We start from the raw sequence: 13,036 nt of genomic DNA, 5'->3' as shown, positions 1-13,036 counted from the left end.
TGGCAATGTCAAACTATTATTAGGGGAGTTTGGGGTGCAGTTATTTAGGGAATCTTGGTAATATTATGTGAGCACTATGTGACAAGGCAGGCACGGTATAATATCACGACTTGGGGTACCATATGACGGACACATTTGAGCACCTTATGGGTAATTATTTGACAATATAGGGTACTATTACTAAATTAGAATATTCTATACATTTTCCTATAAGGTACGGCAGTGCTTGAAAATGTAATAGTGTCATTATGTTGGCACTATATAGCAGTATTACTTAGGATTATATGGCACTATGATTTGTGGCTTGTAAGATACTGTTATTTAGGTACTAGATTTGTGGTCTGTATGACAAGATAAATTAGGCACAATATAGTACTATTATTGAAGCACCATATAGCAGGGTTATATAGGCACCATATGACCCTATGATTTGGTGATTGTATTGATCTGTTATTTAGGTACTGTAAGGCATTAAGATTTATGGATTGTATGGCTCTTTTATCCAGACACTATATAGCAGTATTATTTAGGCACTATATGGCAGAGTTGTTCAGTTACTGTATAGTAGTATTGTTCAGACACTATATGGGTTCAGGTACTGTATAGCAGTATTATTTAGGCACTATATGGCAGTGTTGTTCAGTTACTGTATAGTAGTATTGTTCAGACACTATATGGCAGTGTTGTTCAGTTACTGTATAGTAGTATTGTTCAGACACTATATGGGTTCAGGTATTGTATAGCAGTATTATTTAGGCACTATATGGCAGTGTTGTTCAGTTACTGTATAGTAGTATTGTTCAGACACTATATGGGTTCAGGTACTGTATAGCAGTATTATTTAGGCACTATATGGCAGTGTTGTTCAGTTACTGTATAGTAGTATTGTTCAGACACTATATGGGTTCAGGTACTGTATAGCAGTATTATTTAGGCACTATATGGCAGTGTTGTTCAGTTACTGTATAGTAGTATTGTTCAGACACTATATGGCAGTGTTGTTCAGGCCCTATGATTTGTGGATTGTATGGCTTTGTTGTCCAGGCACTGTATAGCGGTATTATTTGGGCACTATATGGCAGTGTTGTTCAGATGCTGTATGGCACTACAGTATAATGCACACAAATGTATTTATACTAATCCTCCTTCATACATTCCAATAGGACAATTTGAGGACAATTAATGTGACAGGTTCCCTTTAAGAGCGATACCTGAGTAACACCTGGTGGCAGGTTGTGTCCTGCTGACAGCAGAGAGGTGTGTAATCACTGGAGTCCCTGTCATTATCTGTAACCTGTTCTCCTACTTCCCAGCTCTGACCTCAAAGTCTTGTGACCCATCTGATGTCACCATCCCCTCCCCTGCATATAGGGTGCGAGCAGGAAGACAGGTGAGCGAGAGAAGATCGAGACTGCACTCCTCAGGTGAGCACCTACCTGCCTACTGCACAATAATAGGTATATGTAGATGTAACAGAGCTGTGCTTGTGTTACCTGCGGTCTTACATAGGACTGCTGGTGAGTCCACTGCATTATCTTTTGATGGCACAAAAAAAAAAAAACTGGGAACAGTCACGGCTTTGTCTTTTTGGTCGCCTCCTGTTTTTCTCTAAGCCCCATCATACCTGATCTGTATTGTCTTATACGTCTAGTGTGGCCCCCGGGGGCCAATCTGTTATTTCTAGTGCAGCTCCACCCTCAAGTCCCCTATGTCTGGGCTAGAACGGATTGTGGTGCTTCTAATTGGCTACATTTGGTTGTCACTCAGCTTTCCCAGGATCCTGCATGGTGCTATTCTACAGCAGTATATCCTCCACTGGGTGATACTCCTGGGGGTGGGCTGTAACAGCCGCCATATTAGGGTGCCTACCCACTAGCGTTTTTTCCCGCTGCGAATTCGCAGTGGGTAGGCACCCTTGTCATCCAGCTTTCCAAGGAACAGATATCCATAGGAAACGACTGGATAGGATTGTTAACCACCTAATAAAATACCATTTATACACTGCAAGCTGTCAGGGCATGCTGGGAGTTGTAGTTCCACAACAAATGGAAGGTGAGATGTTAAACGACACTTTTAGAGCATGCTGGGAGCTGTAATTCTACAAAAAAAATGGAAGTTTATAGCTTAAAGGTCACTTTTAGTGTCTGCTGGGAGTTGTAGTTCTACAAAACCTTGAAAGTTCCAGATTAAAGGGCACTTATAGAGCATGCTGGGAGTTGTAGTTTCACAAGAGGTTGACAATAGTAGTTGGTCCTGTAGATCCGATGTCACTGAGCTGCACGTGGTGACGCTGATCTGCCGTACGATTTGCCGCTGCATTTACTGATCCGACGGCTCGGTGACTCAGCGTGGAATCCATGTTTGAGAGAAAGAATAAACGCATCACTCTCACTTCCCTGCAGAACATTCCAGTGTAGATATATAGTCTACAGGTGATCAGAGACCTCCTTATGTTCCTGCAGAGCATCGCTCCATGGTGTCCATGTCTGACAGATACCTAGTGATTCAGACCAGCTCAGCGTATAGCCTTAACTGAAGTCAATGTAGCTTTGGTGTGGATGCAAGTTGCCGCTACTGAGACTCACAGATCACATAGAGCCCCGCGATGCTGGATTTTTTGCAATTTGCGGATGGCGCTAACTTGCAAGTCACAACACAAGCTGCATTGACTTCTATCAGATTAGGAGATCGCAGGGCTACACAGCTGTGTCGCAGCAACAGTTGCAGTGCTGCCTCATTTTGTAGATTTCCAACCTTCCTACTGATCTGCAGAGCATTGCACTCTCCGAGTCTGTCCTCTTAGGCTGCACAGTTGATTTCATACAATTAGCTGTTCTTCATTTGCACCAACCAATACTCCGGACCCCGTTTCTTGTATATCCCATTGAATAAAGGTGCCAGAAATGGCTGATAACAGAGAACAACAGACTGCATACTACTGCTTTATAGAAACTGTAACACCAAGTTGGATCCTGTCATTGCAGATACTTCCATCATGTCACTGTACCCATCTCTGGAGGATCTGAAGGTGGACCGGGCGTTACAGGTGAGCCCATATCACTGCCCTTATTCTAGTAACGATATCCCTTTAATTAAAGAGCCCTCATCATTTTTTTGTCCAAATTTTGAGAAACAACTTACAAACAGGAAGGAAAGACTTCTATGTTCTTGAGGCTTTCCAGGAGATGGTGATAAACGGTTGCGTACCAATTGCTTCTTGTGTACGTAACAGGAGATGTTGGGGCGGTGTAGCAGACCCCCATATATAACAGACTGTTGGTGGGAACTATGGTCGGCCAGGCCTTGACTACATGCTCTGTTTCCTCTCCTCTGATGTTCCAAGGTGTTTCTGTCACCCCCCACCCCCCGTGCAACAATCACTGCTACTGTATCCACGGAATGAGCTTGATTCTGGCGCTGCAGTTACGGAATGAGCTTGGTTCTGGTGCTGAATCTATGATATGATCTTGGCTCTATGGCTGTATTTAGATTATAAGCTTGGATCTGTTTTATTATATATCTGCTGGGCTCGGTTCTGGTACTGTATTTATGTTAGAAGCTAGATTCTGGTGCCGTGTCTATGTACTGAGCATGGCTCTAGGGTTGTATTTGCACTATGTTTAGCTTTGCTCTAGGGGTGCATTTATTTATCTTGGCTCTATGGCTGCTTTTATGTTATAAGCTTGGTTTTGGTGCTATATCTATGTAGTGAGCTTGGTTCTGGTGCTGTATTTATGTTATAAGCTAGATTCTGGTGCCGTGTCTATGTACTGAGCATGGCTCTAGGGTTGTATTTGCACTATGTTCAGCTTTGCTCTAGGGGTGCATTTATTTATCTTAGCTCTATGGCTGCTTTTATGTTATAAGCTTGGTTTTGGTGCTATATCTATGTAGTGAGCTTGGTTCTGGTGCTGTATTTATGTTATAAGCTAGATTCTGGTGCCGTGTCTATGTACTGAGCATGGCTCTAGGGTTGTATTTGCACTATGCTATGAGCTTTGCTCTAGGGCTGCATTTATTTATTTTCTTGGTTCTAGGGCTGCTTTTATGTAATGAGCTTGGTTTTGGTGCTATATCCATGTAGTGAGCTTGGTTCTGGTGCTGTATTTATTCTTTGGGCTGCTATTTTCCTGCTTTGTGCACAAGCAGAATACAGACAGATTGCCTATTAGTGCAATATAAAATATTTTTTTGCCTTATGATGGGAGGGCACATTAAAAACGTTCTGCACAGGGTGCCATCTAACCAAAGCCGGCCGACACTGGTGGTCCCCATTATAATTGCTGCCTTCAGATCTAAGTGCAAGGAGGCCACAGCGGCTTGTTCTGAAGTCCATGCTTGTGGCAATTCATGCAAATCAGAGAATAGGGGATGGCGCCCCTTGTGAGAAATCTGGGATTACATGAACAAAAAAACAAAACATTCCCCTCCCTTATTTGCATAAAATGTCACCAGCACTGAGGAAACTCCACTAGAAGGTGCGGCAGCCAGCAGAGACCATGTGCAGGTGATACCATAGACATGGGCTGAGTCACAGGCTGCAGGTGCAGATGAGCTGCTGATCATGGATCTGCCATGTGAGGCTCCCCACAATGATACACCGCATTCTGTCGCTGCACGTGATATGATAACAGACGTCACGCCCGCACAGGTGAGTTTTGATGACACAGGGACTTAACTTGTTTGTGTTTATGTCTTCTAGGCTCAGTCCACCCAAGTGATCGCCCAGCCGAAGGCTGCAGCCATAATGCCCTCTGCGCCTTGTCCTGCAGGTGGGTGGCATCTAGGAAATGTGTGCTATGATAAATGGTGCCCTCTAGTGGCAGAGCAAATCACACTAGTCAGATTAACCCTTTAAAGGAGGATTTCTCAATTCTTGGAAATAAAGTTTAATTATGCGATAATGAAAAGTTCTGCAACTTTCTACTAGACATCGGGTTTCAGTTTCTCACCATATTTAAGAGCCCTGCTTGCAGTCAGCGAATGGAAATATTCTTGTTTATACAAGAAGCTTCAAAAGGGGTTTCCTATTTCAGACATTTAATATTTATTTACAGAATAGGGGAAAAATGTCCGACCGCTGGGACCCCCAGCAATTCCAAGTTTCTGACAAACTAAAAAATATATATATATTTTTTGCGTGTGAAAAACGGATGCAAAATAGATGAAAAATGATTAAAAAAAAAAAAAAAAGAAAATTGTATGAAAAATTGCACCAATTTTTCAGGATCAAAAAAACCCGCCCGAGTGCATACAGCCGAGGCCTTCAGCCCTTCTTAGATCTACTTTGTCATAGCTGAGGGTTTGTTACAGTTGCATCCAGTTTGGATAATCTTCTATGAGCTCAACATGTCACCAGCACCGATCTCTCTCCGATCCTGATAGTTTGTAACAACGTATCCATACTGGATACAATTGTAGCCAATCCTCAGCAGACAGAAGTCTTTATGGGGGTTTACAGCCTTTGCATGTAAAAAAAAAAAAAGTTTCCTTATTCATTGACAGCAAGCAGAAATCTTAACAATGGTGCAAAATTGAAACAGAAAAGGGGGAATTTTTGAGCCCACTTTTCCACAATCTGGGTCTGCCGTGGCCTGTGATTGCATTACTGCTATACTGCAATGTGTTATCGCTTCTCATAGCAATGTATTATCAGAGTGAGCATAGCATCAATGGGTTCAAGTTCCCTACAGAGACATTAAAAAAAATGTTGAAAAACCCCCCCAAACATTTTAGGACCCCCTAACTGATCAGTGTGAGCACTGATCACAGCTGCGGGCGGGTGATGGCTGTCTAGCTGACACCCACATTGTACAGAGCCAGATCGACCCCCAATCCAACTCTATGCAAATCCTGAACCTCCATGACGTAACTGTACATCATGGAGTATTAAGGGCAGAGGCGTAACTTGAAGCTCCGGGGCCCCAATGCAAAACCTGGAACGGGGCCCCCAACTATAATGCTTTAGTCATAGTACTGAGCCTTATGGGCCCCTCAAGGCAACCGCATCCCCTGCATCCTCTATAGCTACGCCCCTGATTAAGGGGGTTAATTGCTACAACACTCTGCACTTCACATCTGGCACTGATGCAGATTTGTCATGGTTCGCTACAGCGCCACCTAGCGGTGACTTTTTCACTAAAAATGTTTTTTTTACATAAATGACAAGTGCATCACCTGAAGTCGCCATTGTCAGAATTTTGTCTCATTTGGAGCAGCAGAACGCCCTCCAGCGGCCTCTTCGTTGGGGGAGTGTAACTTCGCTAATCCTAAATACCAAACTATATGTGCATCATGAGCGCCGCAATAATCTAAAGACCAGAGAGTGGCGGAGTGCCATCGTGTCCGGCCTTCAGGATGGCAGATCTGGGCATGACTGTAGCTATAGGACCCGACACTACATTGTCCTCTGCTGGAGGGGTGCGGTTACTGCAGCCTCCCAGTCCAGAGGACCTTGTGCCCATAATATTCCATGCACTCCAGATTTGCTCACTGTTATTTTTAGGGGCTTTTCACACAGAATGGAATAGGTCACATGACACACCGCAGGCCGCGGTAAATTCTGCACGAAAATCCACAGGCTACCTGCAGATTTTGGTGTGGAATTCGATGCCGGGGGCCCTGTATCCGCTGCTGGTGCAGAATGAAATCATTCATGAGGTTTCTCTTCTCATAGGTCTGTACCCCAACCTGGCAGAACTAAACAATTACATGGGACTGTCGCTGAGCGATGAGGAGCTGGCGCTCAATATGTCACTCGTTCCATCTGGAGGAAACGTGAGTGTGGTACTACTACTCCCAGCATGAACACGTAACAAAAGCAGATCTGTCCAACTGCACACAGGGACCAGCTATGGTCGTAACTCTCAATTTCTTACCACTTTCACTAGCTCTGCTTGCAGTCAGCAAATGGGAACATTGCTATTTACATCCAGAGGCTGATAATCTGTACAGACCTGATACTTTACACAGCTGAGGGTCTGTTACAGTGTACTCAGTCTAGATAACCCTCTGGGAGCTGAACACATCAGCAGGACAAATCTTTTTAGGATGCTTTCATGCACAGCAGAATCCTCCATGTTTAAGGATATGTTCACACGGGCAGATCTATACTGTGTATTATGTTGAACCCCCATTGATTTGCGCTGAGATATTCAGACATGCAGTATTTACACACATGGGGAGGGTGGCGGACGGATTGCAGCATGCCCTATGGGTATTACAGACCGAAACGACCCATTGCACGGGATTGCATACTTACAGAGCGAATACATATGTGGTTTCAATCTTTGGAAGCAAAAATGGCTGTTCCTATTCACTGACAGCAAGAAGAGATCTTACCCCCTTTTGTAGCGAGTTTGCCTCCACACTACTCATTGTACTCACCCGTGTTTGCCCTGCAGGAGGTGGCGGTCCCTCACACTCTCTCGGGAGGTCTGGTGGCTCCGGTCACCGGTAATGACGTTGGTCTGAGAAGGGCAGAAATCAAGAACGGAATCCGAGAGCTGATCTTATGTAAAGACGAGAAAGGCAAAGTGGGCCTGAGGCTGCAGGCCGTGGATAAGGTGGGAGACTCAGGAGCAGGGTCCGTGACGAGAGGGGCCGGGCAGCAGGACTAACGCTCTGTAATGGCTTCTCGTTCTAGGGGGTGTTTGTGCAGCTTGTCCAAGCTAATACTCCTGCATCCCTGGTGGGCCTGAGGTTCGGGGATCAGATCCTGCAGATCGACAATCAGGACTGTGCGGGATGGAGCAGCGACCGGGCTCACAAGGTGCTGAAGAAAGCCGGACAGGACAGGATCAGCATTATAGTCCGGGACCGGTGAGTTACCCCCATATACACAAGATGGGCCCTTAAAGAGCCCGAAAATCTCTGTGACAGCTCCTGCTGTCCGTGTATGGAGCTCCTGTCTAGGACAATGTGTATCCATGGTTACAGACTACATACAGACCCTTGCAGTCTGATCCTGCAGAGATGTCCCCTTTCATTTGTTCCCTGCAGTTAGGAAGCAGCAGGGGGACAGATGGAGGGAAGCATCACTGCAGGATCAGACTACAAAGGTCTGTATGTAGTCTGTAACCATGGAGACACAAAGCTCTGCATGGGAGCTGCGTACACGGACAGCAGGACAATAATTTTAAGCAAGATCTTGCAAAGTTGCTGCAGTTTTTGCTTTAGATACTTCAGGACATTTTAAATAATTGCATGTAAAAAAGTTAGTCACTGTTGGCATCTAGATGGGGGACGGTTTACACAGCTGCCATTACAGCTAGTAAGACAGTCACCCAGCTTTCTGACTTATTGACCTTGGACGATGGTGCCCGCTCCTGGGAGAGCTGGATGGGGCTCTGATAGCAACCGTATCAGCCGTGACCCATCCCCCCCAGTAGTGGACACCTCACTAGCCCGCTCCCTAGATCTGCCGTGTTCTTCTATTCTGGTACTTGGTGAGATGATGGAGACATAACAATGGAGAACATTTCCGGAGCCGCTCACCTACAATTAGGTTTTAACTGCTTTATTTTGTTAGAAATATCCAGAAAACAGGCACAAATCATGAAATACACATCCGCCATTTACCAGCAGCTTAGTGACCGCCACATACAATCAGACAACATACGGAAATACAGACATGGATTAATGCTGCCATATAGAACAGCGCCCTCTGCTGGACAGTAGCATTTATTTCATAGGGGTGATTGGAGCACAATCACAGCAGAATGGCAGTCAGTGGAACAGCACCCTCTGGTGGACAGTCATATTTCAATGGGATGATTGTAATCAGTGCCCTCTAGTGGTCAGTGCATCAGATCAATGACGTATACCTGGAACAGCACCCTCGAGTAGACAGCCATGATTAGATCTATGCCCTCTAGTGGTCATTGCATGAGATCAGTGGAGCAAGTATATTTGGGGCAGCGCCCTCTGGTGGACATTGCATCTGATCAGTTTAGTAGGCATCATTACCACATTGCCCTCTAGTGCCCAGTCTTTATTTCAGATATGCTTGGAGCAGTGCCCTTTGACTGTCATGATTGGCATAGTGCCCTTTAGTGGTCATTGTATCAGGCCAGTTTAATAGGCATCAATGGAACAGTGCCCTCTGGTAAACAGCCGTATTTCAAGGGATGATTGTGGCATCAGATCAGTAGCAGATAGCATCGGCACAGTGCCCTCTATTGGTCATTGCATCGGATCAGTGAAAAACTGGAACAGCGCTCTCTGGTGGACAGCCTCATTATTGGTTCAGTGCCCACTAGTGGTCATTGCATCAGATCAGTAAAGCCAGTATAACTGGAGCAGCGCCCTCTGGTGGACATTGCATCTTATCAATTTAGTACGCATCACTGATGCAGTACCCCCTAGTGGACAGTCATGATTGGCGCAACAGCAACTAGTCATTGCAGGGTGGCGCTCCGTGTACAGAAGTAGTCTGTCCAGTTCTCCCCACCCAAAGCGTGCTCAGTCACACCGCTACAGGGGGTTCTACACGGATTTCTAGTACAAACAAAAGCAAAACCTGCAGAGGACGGAGAGGAAGCGGAAGGCTGCGGCGTTGGTCAAAGCAAAGTCACATCCTGCTTCAGCCTTAAGGGGGCCCCGCACTATTACTTTCCCTATGAGGCTAATAAACGACTTCTCCCAGAATGCACCACAACACATGTGGAACAACCGGGGGAACGAACGAGTCCCTACAGAGCGAGACGGGACGGGTCTTGGTCTGTTATAATGAACAGCTGTCAAATAGCCTGTCGATCGGCGCTCGTTCCTAGCGGTCGCATGTAGCAGAGGATCGGTAGTACAGGGAAAATGATCACAAATAATCATCCATATCCCCCCCCCCCCCCCCCCCCCGGTTACTGGGTGGTCGTGGGAATTTTCATACAGCCTGATTAATGGGCAAACAAACGTTTGCACCTGATCCGCGCAGCTCTGGTTGTGAGTGGAGTAGAAGGTCTGATGCAGCTCAGAACCAAATAGATTTAAAAAAGGTTTTCCGAAACAAAAACAAAAAAGTAAGAAAGGGCTTCGTTATTAAAATTTAAATAGCTGCCAGTGCTGACACAGAACCTAGAAGAAGCGGCGGGCGGTCATGTGCCATACATTGTGCATGCGACCGCTCAGCCACTCAGACTTCAGTGGCGATTCTTCTATGGCCACTGCGAGTGGCTGTCAGTTTCTGGGTTCTATGCGGCGAGCACCGGAGGTGCAGCGCTGGACAAGGAGCTGACGGGGGAGGGGAGTATTCAATTTATTAATTTTAAGCCCTTTGAATGTTTTATTTACGTTCCAGAAAAAAACTAACTTGTTAAATGCTTAAAAAAAAAAAAAGAAAAGAAAAGAGGAGCCATATTTGTAGATTGTGCAGAGACCTGTAGAGGGCGCCACTGACCGATATGGTTTTCTCAGTCCATTCCAGCGTACAATCACTCTACAGAAGGACGGCTCCGGACACGTTGGCTTCGTCTACAAGAAGGGAAAGATCACTTCACTGGTGAAGGATGGCTCGGCTAGCAGGAACGGGCTGCTCACCAACCACTACCTGTGCGAGGTCAACGGGCAGAACGTCATCGGACTCAAGGTGAGACGATCTACAGGAGTCGTCTGCGGAGCCGATACTACACAGCTGTCGGGGGTCTTATAGCTGTGTATTGGAGAGTCGCATGACTAGTAATTCCCAAATATATACCAATCAAATCTGGGCCACTGAGCCACATCCGGAAGGTTCTCCATAAGTGGTTCTAGATAAGGGAATTGCTATGTATGCAGTTACCCATTATATACTCTGTGCGGGTATGATGGACAATGGGGGTCGGAGTGTCCAGAGGGGGGCAGCAGTGTATACATTCAGCGAGTGTTATGTAAGCGAGTGCCATGCGTTGACCAGACGCCGTAGGAGCGGATCGGTTTATAAAGTGTCGTTTCCTTCTTGCAGGATCGTCAGATAGAAAACATTCTGGCATCGGCCGGCCGCAGCGTCACCGTCACCGTGATCCCCAGCATCATCTACGAGCACATCATAAAGAAGTAAGACATAACTTACAGCCGCACAACGGGGGACGTGACTCAGGGGGTCTCCACTGCTCCTGTGACTATGGGGTCTATAGGGTTCGGTCCGAGACCAGAGCAGTGGGGTTTGTAAAGTGGCTCCTGCATCCATCCAAGGAAACCCTGCGCCACTGGGGTCATTACAGCACAGCTGGCAGTGAGGACAAGGTTTAAGAAACATGGCTGCTTTCTCCCAGGAACAGTGCCACCACTGTCTACAGGTTGACTTTGGTATTGCAGCTGCATCCTAAATCACTTTTATGAAGATGAGCTGTAATACGAGATAACCTGCGGACAGCAGTCGAGCCTTTATAATCCTCTTCAACCCCTCTAGGATCAAGTAGCGAGTCCTCCATCGACTCCAGTTCCCCGGCTGCGCCAATCTCCTCAGAGCACCGAAGCCGCCTGATTATCCCCGTCAATGGGCAAAATCCACGTGTGGAAACCAACATGTTACTTTTTGGCGCAGAAACGCTTGTTTCTGCATCGGAGTTGCGCACGCAGATTTTGCCCAAAGACTGGGATAAATCCGTGTGAACCCGCGCCAGAAGCCGGGGATTGTGATGTTAATGTTAGATGCCGAATTCACGCAGCGAGTTCCAGCATGTGAACATGCCCCAATACAGCAAGCTGCCAGTCCCAGAAGTGCAGTGCGCACCGTCACCAGCACCGCTAGAGTGCCAACGCTGCCGCTGGGCAGGTGATGCCACTTCTGTAACACCTGACCGGGGTGACGGTGCGCGCTGCGCTTGTGTGTCCAGCACACAGTATTAGGCGAGAGGAGGCTTATCCGCAGCCGATTCACAGTCAAAATCTGCAGCGATTGTGAGAATTTTGACGCAGTTTTTGATGCGGAACTACTGTGGATATTGCATCGGGAGGTCCGCAGCATATCCGCCACGGGAACGCATCCTTAAAGGGGAAGCATCACATTTACAAACTGGAAGCAGCAATTTGTGAAGACAACCGCTAAGCAACATGGGGACATGTAAGAGGTTAAAAGTGTCAGTATTAAAAGTTATAGGCCTTTGTAAGACAAGAGGGGAGACAGCGGCAGTGAAAGGGTGGCAGGGGGGGGTGCAGGAAACCGTCATAGCCCAAAAATGTGCAAAGCAGAGCGCTGAAGGCAGGTAACCAAAAATGTGGATTCTCTCTCTTTCAGAATGTCCTCCGGACTCCTGAAGAACTCGATGGACCATTCAATCCCAGAGGTGTAAAGTCACCCGGCCGAAAAAAAAACCAAACCGTACGTGTAAGCACCTGAAGGAACATGGCCGCCAGCCTGAAGGTGTGTCCAGGCCCGATATGCACTTTATATATATATATGTGTGTGACCTCTAACCCCATCCGATGGGAGGAACCCAACTATGGACTGTTCCCCCTCTATACCAACTCATTCAGTGAGAGGGTTCAGCCATACGATGCGGAGGGGAGACCGCACACCGGGGAGTGGCACGTTACAAGTCATCTCATCACCAAGGTTAAAGGTCGATAAATATGACAGGACATAAAATACTGTGATCACCTCCTAAACTTGCAATGGTTACTTAACCTTCCCCCATTGTATATAACAAATGGAACGTCCCACTTCCTCTTCCTGTAAACTCATGATGGCAGCCACCAGCTCAGCTCGTGGCACCTTTTCTACACAACGTATTAGCAGCTACAGAGAAAAACATCACATTATTCGATGGTCCGCCGGTAGATCTGGGATTTACCCTTCACAGCGGCCATGAGGGTCCCACAATGGAGAGCCCCTTTAAGCACCACCAGTGCGTTCTGCTACCCGTATACCTCATATTTGTACCGGTAACCAGATATATGTTCAACCAGACATTGTGACCATAATAAAAGAATTATTGACCTTTGTTACTGCTTCCTGTGACCCCGCCCACCGCGATCCGCAGTACGCGCCAGCGCACAGAGACGACCAGTCAGACCGAACTTGGCTGTTGATGTGGCTCAGGCCAGTTTAATACATTCAGCA

The 13,036-nt window shown here is 46.6% G+C and overlaps 1 protein-coding gene across 1 annotated transcript; it reads left to right on the top strand.

The window, feature by feature from the left end:
- Positions 1-1,331: 1,331 nt before the first annotated feature.
- On the top strand, positions 1,332-12,917 carry SDCBP2 (syndecan binding protein 2). The gene is made up of 9 exons (XM_066587468.1): positions 1,332-1,424; positions 2,985-3,046; positions 4,703-4,772; positions 6,677-6,777; positions 7,404-7,565; positions 7,646-7,821; positions 10,411-10,582; positions 10,937-11,028; positions 12,212-12,917. The coding sequence occupies exons 2-9, from the start codon at positions 2,996-2,998 to the stop codon at positions 12,264-12,266; spliced, it is 879 nt and encodes a 292-aa protein (XP_066443565.1). The 5' UTR covers positions 1,332-1,424; positions 2,985-2,995; the 3' UTR covers positions 12,267-12,917.
- Positions 12,918-13,036: the final 119 nt, after the last annotated feature.

The sequence above is a fragment of the Eleutherodactylus coqui genome, chromosome 13 (assembly GCF_035609145.1).
Source record: "Eleutherodactylus coqui strain aEleCoq1 chromosome 13, aEleCoq1.hap1, whole genome shotgun sequence".
Taxonomy (NCBI): Eukaryota; Metazoa; Chordata; class Amphibia; order Anura; family Eleutherodactylidae; genus Eleutherodactylus; species Eleutherodactylus coqui.
This window is presented reverse-complemented; position numbering and strand designations above follow the sequence as displayed.

Excerpts from the sequence above, each read along its gene's own strand:
- SDCBP2 (XM_066587468.1), top strand. The coding sequence starts at position 2,996 with ATGTCACTGTACCCATCTCTGGAGGATCTGAAGGTGGACCGGGCGTTA. Across the intron at positions 3,047-4,702 it reads AGGTGGACCGGGCGTTACAG|GCTCAGTCCACCCAAGTGAT; the intron begins GTGAGCCCATAT and ends TATGTCTTCTAG. Across the intron at positions 11,029-12,211 it reads TACGAGCACATCATAAAGAA|AATGTCCTCCGGACTCCTGA; the intron begins GTAAGACATAAC and ends TCTCTCTTTCAG.